Source organism: Trypanosoma cruzi, genomic scaffold, assembly GCF_000209065.1.
Source record: "Trypanosoma cruzi strain CL Brener 1047053516685 genomic scaffold, whole genome shotgun sequence".
Lineage (NCBI taxonomy): Eukaryota > Euglenozoa > Kinetoplastea > Trypanosomatida > Trypanosomatidae > Trypanosoma > Trypanosoma cruzi.
This window is the reverse complement of record NW_001849393.1, coordinates 94,125-104,944: the sequence shown is the minus strand read 5'-3', so window position 1 is coordinate 104,944 and position 10,820 is coordinate 94,125. Positions and strand designations below refer to the sequence as shown.

General features: G+C 49.0%; 3 protein-coding genes across 3 annotated transcripts, besides 8 other annotated features; all 3 read left to right on the top strand.

The window, feature by feature from the left end:
• Positions 1 to 10,820: part of a sequence feature (heterozygous, Esmeraldo-like haplotype) that runs on past both edges of the window.
• Positions 491 to 521: a microsatellite.
• Tc00.1047053506649.110 (hypothetical protein, conserved) lies at positions 658 to 1,347 on the top strand (the record flags this gene model as incomplete). The annotated part of the gene is made up of 1 exon (XM_807547.1): positions 658 to 1,347. The coding sequence occupies one exon, from the start codon at positions 658 to 660 to the stop codon at positions 1,345 to 1,347; it is 690 nt and encodes a 229-aa protein (XP_812640.1).
• Positions 662 to 697: a sequence feature (A-rich).
• Tc00.1047053506649.100 (tRNA nucleotidyltransferase, putative) lies at positions 1,601 to 3,181 on the top strand (the record flags this gene model as incomplete). Its single annotated transcript, XM_807546.1, has 1 exon — positions 1,601 to 3,181. One exon carries the CDS (start codon positions 1,601 to 1,603, stop codon positions 3,179 to 3,181), a length of 1,581 nt encoding a protein of 526 aa, XP_812639.1.
• Positions 3,262 to 3,281: a microsatellite.
• Tc00.1047053506649.90 (hypothetical protein, conserved) lies at positions 3,425 to 10,447 on the top strand (the record flags this gene model as incomplete). Its single annotated transcript, XM_807545.1, has 1 exon — positions 3,425 to 10,447. The coding sequence occupies one exon, from the start codon at positions 3,425 to 3,427 to the stop codon at positions 10,445 to 10,447; it is 7,023 nt and encodes a 2,340-aa protein (XP_812638.1).
• Positions 10,590 to 10,626: a microsatellite.
• Positions 10,661 to 10,680: a microsatellite.
• Positions 10,686 to 10,733: a microsatellite.
• Positions 10,762 to 10,820: part of a sequence feature (A-rich) that runs on past the window's edge.

The window sequence follows — 10,820 nt, the reverse complement described above, 5'->3', positions numbered from 1 at the left end:
GAAAATAGGATTAGGGAGAAATTGTGCGAGCCATGTTTCGTCGTTCCTGCCGCCGATTTGGGCATCAGCTGATTAAAGAACCAATGGGGCATGAGGAAAACACTTTTGCACGTGGACAACGGACCATGCAGAATTCCCTGAATCACGTGTATGCATTGTGTGCATTTTGCGGTCTGGGATGCCTTTGCGCAGCGTATTCGCTTACGTCGGCAACAAGGCGTACTTACATTTGTGTGAACTCCAAGGGGGAATTTCAGAAGGACACAATCCCGATTAGATGGTGGAACTATTGAGCAAGGAAACTGTAGGTGATGGATGAAGGGGAAGTTTTTTGCGTGGTGTGGGAGTTTTTTTTTTTTTTTGTATGTGTCTGTGCACATGCCGCCTCTATTCATCTATCGAACGGCCTTTCTCAAATTTAGCAATGGAAACGGACAGGAACATTTTTCTGAATACACTTGGGGCGTCACACATGAAACAATCGTTCATATGTGTCTGTGTGTGTGTGTGTGTATGTCTGTTTTTTAAATATTTATTTGGTTTGTGTTGCTGCCGCATACGTAAATTCGGGGCATATGTAGTCACATCTGTAAGGTATGATGTATCATATACATGCGCCTTTGCATTACGACGCTGCTGTTTGCTTAAGTCCTCTTTATGATGTTTTTGCCGTTGTCTTTTGTTTTGTTTTTGTTTTCTCCGAATATGCCTGGAACTGTCTCTCTTTCTCTCTGCACGATGCTTCTGTGCCCACGGTTTTGTAATAGTAAGCGGGTGACCATGCCCCCTCGCCCAGTAAAGCCGACCGGAAAGAAAGCCGGTAAGTCGGTCCGCATCCGACACGTTGCACCGCGCGAATTGTATATCCGGGCTTGTGCGGAGTTAGGCCTGGCTCCGAATAGCGGCCTGATTGATCTTCTTTCCATGTACCAGGAATCTGCCAGCGTCGAGTTCATTGATGTCAGCCGTAACTATTTGGGAGACAAGGGGGTCATTCCCCTGCTGGCTGTTGTGGATAGATGCAACAATCTGCGGGAGATCAGTCTCAGCGAAAACGGCTTACGCAACAATGCCATTGCAGCGCTGTGCAACTCGGCCGTGAGGCACCCCTCTCTTCGACGTATCGACGTCTCCGACAACTATATCAGTGAGGGTGCTGCCGCCCACCTTCAGCGGCTTCTGGAAGACAATCCCCGAGTGTGTGAGCTCGGGATAGACAATACCAAAATCGATGTAGAATGGCGATTGAAACTGCGTGACCTTCTCCGAGCAAATGCTACCGCCGCCGCCGCCGCAGCAGCAGCAGCTGATGTAAGCCAGCAAGATGTGAAGATTGGACCCAACTGAACCAAGGGGAAAACAGAAGAAAAGAAAAAAAAAAAGAACATACACTTTTTTTGTAACATTCACACATTTTTTTTTTTTTTTGTGTGTTTATGTTTGTGTGTTTACACATGTGAAAGGTCATTGAATCTCATCCTTTTTTTTTTTTCTTTTTTCCCTTACTTGTTTTTTACATGTCGTGTGCATCTTTCTGTGATTTGTGGACTATATATGTATATATATTTTTCTGGCCCTGCCTCACGTGCGTTCCAAGTTGATGTTTTCACCGAAGAGGGTGAAGTTGGATAGGCCGATAGTGGCGGCACACAGTAATATATTTGCCTTTCTTCTTCGCGTCAATGAGGAGCGCCGTATTTTTGCGACACTTCGGGTTGCTGGTGGGTGGGTGAGGGATGCCCTGCTTGGCCTTCACTCACAGGACATTGACATTGCCATAGAATCTTCCGATTTGAGGCATGTTTCCGGTGAACTTTTTGCTCGTGAGGTCTCGGCATATCAGGAGGCGATGGGCATGGCCGCAAGAACAGTGAGTGTCATCCGAGTCAATCCAGAGTTGTCCAAGCATATTGAGACAGCGACAGTATGTGTGTGTGACACTCCTATTGAGTTTTGTGCATTGCGTCATGATGAATACACGAGGTCAAATTCACGTATTCCAGAGGTTCGACCTGCCACCCCGCTAGAAGACGCCTTGCGTCGTGATTTTACCATCAATGCACTTTTTTACAACTTGCATACAATGGAGGTGGAGGACTATACGTCGGGTCTAGAGGATTTGCAGCGACGTGTTCTACGCTGCCCATTAGAACCGAGGGAGACATTTACAGACGATCCGTTACGTTTATTGCGCGGAATTCGTTTTGTGGGCCAATTGGGCGAACTGGGTTTCTCTCTTGATGATTCTATCATGTGTTGTGTAAACAAGGATCTTCTCGAGAAGATGACGGTGAAGGTGTCACGGGAACGTATTGGGAAGGAGCTAGTAAAGATGTTGTCAGGTCCATCTCCTGAAAAATGTGTTGAACTTCTTTTAGAACTGGGTATTTTACAGCACGTGTTGCTGATAGAGTTTTACATGAAGAGTGGCAAGAAAGGCAAAAACACCGGAGAGGTAGAGAGAATGGATTACTTGTTTTCCGGTATCGATACAAATGATGACACCCTTAAGTGCATCGTAGCCCTCAACCGCACACTGACGCCCCTATTTTCGAAAACTGACTCTCCATTGCTTTTGTCGTCACCATCAGACAAGTTGGTGGCTGTGCTTTTTATGTTGTGCTTGCCATTCTATCGCAGCAGTCCTCGTGAGCAACTGACAGAACGCCTCTACGCGTTTTGTCTGAACGGGTTGAAGTTGCCACTTGCCTCTTATAATGTCTTGCGGCGCATGGTTGAATGTTACAAAACTCTTACCCGGCATCGGCTGGATTTGTGTGGCATCACCGATCCGGGAGTAACGGATGCGGCGAAGCTCGCTGTGTTCGAGGGGTTGGGCGACTTGAACGAAAAGAAAATGATTCCGGCTGCGTTGAAAATTGTTCTTTCGTCCTATCTGCTTCTTGAGCACCGAAGGGAACTTTTGGAATCTGCCGAAGTGAATGCAGTGGCAAGCATCATTAGCGAAATGTGGTCCGTCTTGGAACGGGAGCCGGGATTACTTGATTCCATGACTCGTTCGCTACCACTAAAAGGTGACGAGCTCTCCAAGCTGATCCCTCTTGATCTTCCACAAATTGGGCCTGCCCTGTTGGCGCTTCGAAAGTATGCGATGTTTCATCCACAAGCGTCTCGGGAAGATATGATCTTGTGGCTGAGGGAGAAGAAGAAGTCGCTGTGATCTTGTGCGAACGTGATTTTAGGAGCACAACCGTATAAAACGGCTGGGAACACCACCAACAATAACAACGGGAAATCTCATTTTTTTTTTTTTTTTTTTTAATGTGGGAGAGACGCTCTTACGTCGCATTCATTTTTTTTTTTTGCCATGATAATAAAAATTCATGATCTCTTATTTTTCGTATTCATCTTTTATTATTATTTTTTCTTCTGTGTATGTGTAAATAGCGTGAAAGGTGGACCCATGAGTGGCATCGCTTTTACGTCATACACAGAGCTCTGTTTGGGCCACGGTAAGCAGCCTGGATACGCTCGGGTATTGGCTTGTCGCCGCTACGGTCCGGTAAGGGGAAAGGAAGACGAAGTCGCCGCGGTATTTCTGGACGAAAAGAAGAATAAGCTTCGAGTGTGGCGTGAGCGAAAAGGAATTACAACACTTCGAGGAGCGGGAAAGTACACGACCCGTATTATTGACACGGCGACTGATGGTCTTTTTGCCGCGTTGTTTTTCCATCATGATAAAGGAAGACGCTTGGGTCTAGCCATTGTGCAGCTCAGCTTGTCCAGCGCGACACGCCTAGCCGGGGAACCTGTGGATTGTAGCGACAAACTGGATGCCGTTCTCGCGGCCTTGGTGTCACGCGAAAAAAAAGGTAAGGAAACAACTGCGCAATTGCAGATTTGCTGCTCAGGCCTGAAACAGACGGATTCAGGGCTGGTGGTGAGTCTCGTGGTGTCCACACGTACTGGGGAACTATACATTGTGATTGGGTCCGTTTGGGAAAACAAATGGAGGTGTTTCGGGTTAGATGCTGCATTTGGAATGCCCGCCTCCTTGTGTATTCAAAGTGATCGCGTTGTTTCTGTTCTGAGCTGTGCGGTAGGTCCACCAATCGACCACGCGATTGCGGTAACGTCCCCAACAATAGAGTTGGCATTGTCAGTCTTTGAGGCAACGAATGTGGTCTCCGACGACAACGAAAAGAAGAGCTACGTGTCATCACGACCAGCAGGATTACAATACTGCGTTATGCTTCATGAGGCTATTTTTTCTTTAGATGACGGCGACCCAACGATTCGTGTTTGTTATCAAAGTCAACTTTTCCTTCTGCCTGAAGGAGAGGGAGGTGTATGTGTTACCCCTCTCTGTCGCATATACGCTGATAGCGAGCTGCAGCGGTACGCCGTTGTTGTCTCTCTAGCTTCGCAGAGTTACTTGGTGCACTTGAGGCGATCTCCGTTTAATATGGAGCTGGTAAGTGGGTGTACCAAACTGGGGTTACAGAGTCCTCCAAACAGCGTGGTGTGGCTGAGGCTGCAGCACCCCTTACGGCCAGAGGGGGGCTTACAAATTGTTCTTGTACTTTCCCAAGACTACCGTCTTTATGCCGCAGAGGCATTTGGAAAGGCCATAAACGTGGAGGTGGGAGACGGAAGCAACATGGTTCGTTTTATTCCTCCGGCCAAAAGTTGTTTTGGTGACGAACAAACGGTAGAAAGTTTTACAGATTCCACACGTCTTGTGCGAGTTGGTGAAAATGAGCTTCTTTGTTCCAACGGACTTTTGGCTGTGGTGCTGCGGGTGACAGCTCTTGATATCGATGGGGACATGCCGTGCGAAGGTTTTCTCCCCTCAACCATCGATGATGCGATGCCAGAGAGACGGATTGTGACTCTCGTGAAAAGCCTTTCACACATTGAGAAGAATTCGAATTTGAGCCAAACAGAACTTTTCCAGCTTGTATTTCAGCGGGTTCTGCCGTTGTTGCGACTTGCCGGGTCGTGTCAACGAGAAGTGTTCTTGGCTCAGCGGGTGTTTCAAGCTCTTCTAAGTGCTGCCGCCCCCAAATCTGCTTCGGATTGGAGGAATCTTTGGGGACTCACCATGTTGTTACAAAGAACCCTTTCAAGGCGGGACCTTGACCACTCCGTGGTCTACACCGACATGTTCTTTGTCCAGTTAGCGGATAATTACGTTCGTTTTCAAGGGACTTTGGCTGAACAAGAGCAAGCAGATGAGGCCCTTCTAAGTGTCGTGTCGGACGAATTAAAATGTACGTGGAAAAAGTTTGTACAAGAACAGGACGATGATATCTCTTTTGTGCTTGATAGTTTGGCAGAGCGTGTTTCACTTATTATTCTTGCGGAGGAATGCGTACGCCGCATGGTTGTGATCTCCGCTTTAACCAACGGGACACACGTGGTTTCTGTGGGGAACCGACTTTCTCATGTCATCCACACCATCGCTACTGCTCTATTGGCCTCCTGTTTGGAGGTACCAGTGTACATCAACGAAGATAATGAGGGAAGAATGTTCTGTCAAATGAAACAAGTGGGAGAGAAATCGCTTTTTCTGCCACCGTACCCATTCAAGGATCGTGCAGAGTTTGAATACGCAATGACACTTTCGACGGATCTTCTTTGTGTCACATCCCCAGATACACACGCAACGGTGTATCCTACGGCGTTGCTTTCAATGCTGCAGTCAAGGCGATATCATGTTGTTTCTGCATTTTTGCAGATTTTTACTGCTCCTTTAACGGAGTGTTTGATGCCACTTGGGTCTATTTGCAACAATGCCCAGCTTCTCACGGAGTGCTCAGCGGCAGTTTTTCTTACAGAGGCCACACTCTTTGAAAATATCCTCTCCGAACCTGCACCGTCAGACATTCTTTGTGTTCTCTGTGGTGGTTCATTGCGTAATGATTACTTCAATACAGAACTTTGGCGTTACATAGAGGGCATTCTAAGTAAAGATACACAAGCCGTCATTGTTGCTGCTGTAATTCACGCGATGACAGACCGACTAATTGCCTCCCAAAACAACTATTCAGCGAGTGTGATCAAGGTGCTTATGAAGGAGGGATTGAAGAACCCGTTGCAAGAGGACGCGTCGGTGGAAACGTGCCGAAAGAGGTTGAGGATCATGTTGGATCGTCTGGAACATCTTTGGGCTTGTGTTGCTCCATGGCTGCCGTACAAATTGGAGGATATCGCGAGTAACGTGCTCACCTCTAACGCTGCCGTGCAGAACGAAAAGCACAAAGGAAAAACGATATCCAATGATTCCGTCGTTTTCCGCACTTGTGTTCTGTGCTTTCGTTTATTGGCTTTAATTGGATACTCGCAACATACGGAGGAGGAAATCACGGAGCTGACAAAACAGGCGACGGGTGACGCCTCGATTCTTGCTCGTGTGGCTTCTGTGCTGCTTCAAGCCATTGACAATCTTAACGGGACCGCGCTGCCGGTTGAGTCTCTCCAGTGGCGGTGTGTAGATCTCGCGGCGATGTCAGTGCCCATGTGCGCCGCTACTCCAGGCCTGGCTGGTTTTATGCAGGAGGTGCTTCAACAGTCAGAGGCCTCTTTGACTGTCATTACACCACTTAAGCAGTATTACTACACCGTCCTGGATCGCCTCATGGAGGTGGCAGAAGCGAATGGCAACGGTGGCGCTGGTGCGCCGTTCGCCGAGTTGCGGGTGCAGATGAGGGAGAGGAAGAAGGGGGCTTCCCCCACGACCAAGAAGTCCATCCAGTACTTTCTTTGGTCAAAGGGTGGTGGCGCGGATGTACCCGAATGGCCGGGCGATCACAAGCTGCCCAACCGTCGGTACTTGATCAACACTGAGTGGCCGGACACAATGTGGCCAATTGAATTTGTGCCTCAGTTTCTTGAGGAATGTCTCGCCCGCACCCAGGAGCGTATTCACGGCTGTGACACCACGGATTGCCCGAAAGAGGGATATTCCTCGCCGCAGTTCTCTCATGCACTATTCCACCAACTCTGCACGCTCTCTCCGCCTGTGCGGAACCATGCTTTGATAGCGCCTTCTGAAACGACAGGGGCGGTGGCGAAGAGGTCTGTGCCAACTCTTTCTCAGGAAATTCATGTCGGCAGAGATGGCAGGTTTCCCTCCAGTGTTGATTCTGCTTCTGTTCCTGTCGCGCCGTCAACAGCACGTTGGAAAACCTCACCTGAATTGAGGCCACTGGCCACGAATTCTCCACATGTTTCAGGGAACGATGATGCCTTGACAACTAGTTCATCGGCTTTGTCTTCCTCACCGGCACGAGTTGCGCGTTCCCCTCCACGATTTTCAGTTAGCGGCGGTAGTCTTGGTGCCGCAGCCGCAGCCGCAGCGGCCAATGCGCTTTTCCCACCAGAAAGGGTTGCGTGGTGGGAAACTGAAGACACGTTCGATGAAGCTGCTAGACGGCAGAGCGCCATTCAGGAGACACTGAAGGATATAAACATTGAGATTACCACAACTGCTACGTCGTACACAACGGCGACTAGTGAAATTGAGATGCATTATCCCGGAGAATTTGAAAAAAGCACTCGTTCAATGAGTTTTTCACCAAACCGCTGCAAAAGACATAACGTGCATCACTACCGCTGTGCCAAACATCGATTAAATGGGATTCATATGAAGGAAAAGTATCGTTCTGGGAGTCGGTCTTGTCATGGACATACACGTTTGGGGCGGGAGTCATCCCACGTTATTTCATCGGCTGCACCCAAAGAAAAGGCGTTGATGAATTTTAAACTCCTGCAATTTAAAAATGTACTTCGACCCCCAGAGTTGCCATTAAGCATGGCCACAGAGGAAAGGATAAAACTTGTAGAACCAGGGATTCCAAAAGGTAAAGACGACTTGACACCGCCTCAGCTGCTCTCTCTGCGGGGAAAGCCACACATGCCTCGTGTGAATTTGTTCGCGTGGATCGGAGCTGAAAAGAACGAAGCTGAGGGTGAGGGAAATGGCGCCGGCGGTAAGAATGTGCTAACGGCCCGATCACCTGGATTTCTTGCGGGGCAACTCCTTCCCTTGCAAACTTTGACGCCACCAGGCTTGCCGCCAAGTTCTGTGTTTATCAGTCCCTCTTCTTTGCTGACGCTCAAGGTTCCAGCAAATGCACATGCAACTTCACAGGAATCGGCTCCCCGGGCCATGGAGGCTAATCGAGCACAAGAAGAAGATCTTCGTGTTGTAGACACTGACGAGGCATTAGGTCCCATCAGTTCTACTATCCTCAATGTCCCCGTCACTCCCGTTCCGTCCACAGTGCAGCAGAAAGTTCCCATTAATGTCACTGCCCCATTGTTAACGTCTATTTCTTATGAAACGATGCCACCGTCTTCTTCTGACGAGAAACACACTGGGCTCATGCGGAGTGGTGGTGCCGCATCCGTTCCCATAAGGAGGGAGGAAGAGGTGGTGAGGGAGTCATTAAAGCCAGAAGTGCCGTTGCCACCGACAATATCCCAACCTGTTGCCACACCTGCCGAAGGGAAAGTTCGTTCAGTGACTCCACTGAAGGAACCTGTTCTGTCACCCTCAGAAAAGGTTGCGTTTCAAAAGTATGTGGATGAGCTGAAGGCCACAGGGACTGGCGCCGTCCCCGTGCCTGTACCGCCACCCAAGGTTAGAGAGTCTTCGCCTGCGTCAGCAACGCCCATCAAACCTTTGGGAGTCTCTCGAGAAGCTCCCGAGCTGCGACAAGAGTATGATACCCTTGAGGTTGTGAAGGAACTACTCGCGAAGCACGAGGAACGGCAGGCGAAACATTTCCATGACGTCATCGAGACGATTCGAACAAGCATACAGAGGCCCACACACCCCGAGGTGAATTCCCATTCTGCAGTTCAACCAACACAGGGATTGAGCGCCATGGAGCAGGCGGCGTTGGTGCGCCACACGATTCAACAAAAGGACAAGCTCTTGATGATGAACCAGGATCTACTGGAGCTTCATGCGCGGGCTGAGCGTCTTGTCGCTTCTCCAGTGAGCAAAGAGGCCCAAACATATGCTTCCACACGCACTGTCGCGGGTGGTGAAAACGCTCGTCCGATTTCACAGCCAACAGTTCCTCTGGCTGTTCCTTGGCAGGGTGCTAATACGACCTCTGCGACTAAAGGTGAAGTTGCAACCATGTCTTCTGGCGTCCAAGTTGGTGTGGGTCTGAAAAAGACGGACGACGCGACCACGATGGCGACGGCACCCTCCCCATCTCCAATACCACCAGCAACCGAACAGGCCGCAGCAGAAGCACCAACAGCACCGGCGTCTCAGATGATTCATGATAATCGCAATGTTATGACGAATATTGTTCCAGACCCTTCCTCGGCTATGAGCATCAATCGTAGCTTGTCAAGTCTTTACCAAATAAACGCAGAACTATTACGTGTTAATGCCACAGCCGCTGATATGGAACGAGCCATTCAGGAGTCACGGGAACTTTTACATAGGCACACTTCCTTGGGTAACGCGCATATGTCTGCTGTTGAGGGTTCTTTGATGGTGGATGCGATGCGTCGGCGAACCGCTGCTCTCGAGCAGCAGCTTTCAACAATGAACACCACCTCAGTGAAAATCCCGTATGGGGAAGAACAAAAGAGGGAGGGCGCCGAAAAGTGGCATGCCCCGTCCGAGTTGGAAAGAATTCCCAGTCAGCGAGTCTTCATTTCTCCAACCGTGGAGGGTGGCAGCACCGTGTGTGTTGACGAGGGGGCGACACGGAAGACATCCCCGCCTTGCCGCTTTGTCTTCACAAATGAAAATATTGAGACTGAGAGTGATTCTCTGCTGGGTTTTGACCCACCGCCACCTCCTTCCGTTCCAAAACAAGAGGCCACGAGGCATATATTTCAGTCCCACACGGAGGAAATTCTTCATGGGGACTCGATTGCTGTTAATGCTGCCACCACGGAAGCAAAGGTTGTTCCCTCGCACACGTCAGCTTTTCTCTCGCGCGCGACAGATCCTGTCTCTGTTAACCATGCCCAATCATCATCCGTGGACAGGAGAGGGAATTCTTTGCAGCCCCGCACGAGCGGTTCGTCTTCAAGGCAGATGATGGATTTGGCTCAGCTCTACAAGGCGGCTGAGTCGTCGAGCATGAAGCTGACGCCCAGGAAGAGTGTGACTCCCCCCAGGACTCGGATGAGGGTAGCGTCGTCGCCAGAACCAGTACCGGAGCGACTTTCCATGTACATGCCAAGTACGGCCAAGACAAAGACACGGCGCGCGAATAGCAGTAGTAAGAGTATTTTGCATGCCTCTGAGCCACACCACCGTTCATTGTCAACGGAGGGGAAAGTACCAACAACAACGGCAACCAAGGCGAACAAAACGGAGACAACGATGGCACCCAAACGCAACAGTACAAAAGTTCCTTCATCTGGTAGAGAGAGCAGACGACGGGACACACTTGCGCTGCATACATCCAGGCGTCTTGCGGAGCTTCAAAGAGCCCTCTTATAGATTGATAGAATTGAATGTGCAGGAAATGATAAAAGGCAAGGGAAAAGAGGAGAGAGGAGAAAGAGAGAACAGTGTATGGATTGAATTCTGTCTGGGTCTCTACGTGTTTCCCTTGTGTATTTGCCTGCAATATGAAACAAAAAACAAAACAAAAAAAGCAACAACAACAACAACAACAAAAAAACAGAGGGATGCTTGCTTTCTCTTATTCTCATGATGATGATGATGATGATTGTTGTTATTTATCGTGAATTGTTGTTTTATTTATTTATTTATTTTTTTTTTTGGATGTTGAACGGGGGTATTGACATGTGATTTTATTTATTTTATTTTATTTTTTTTGATATTTGGCCTTCTTTTTTTACCTTTTCTT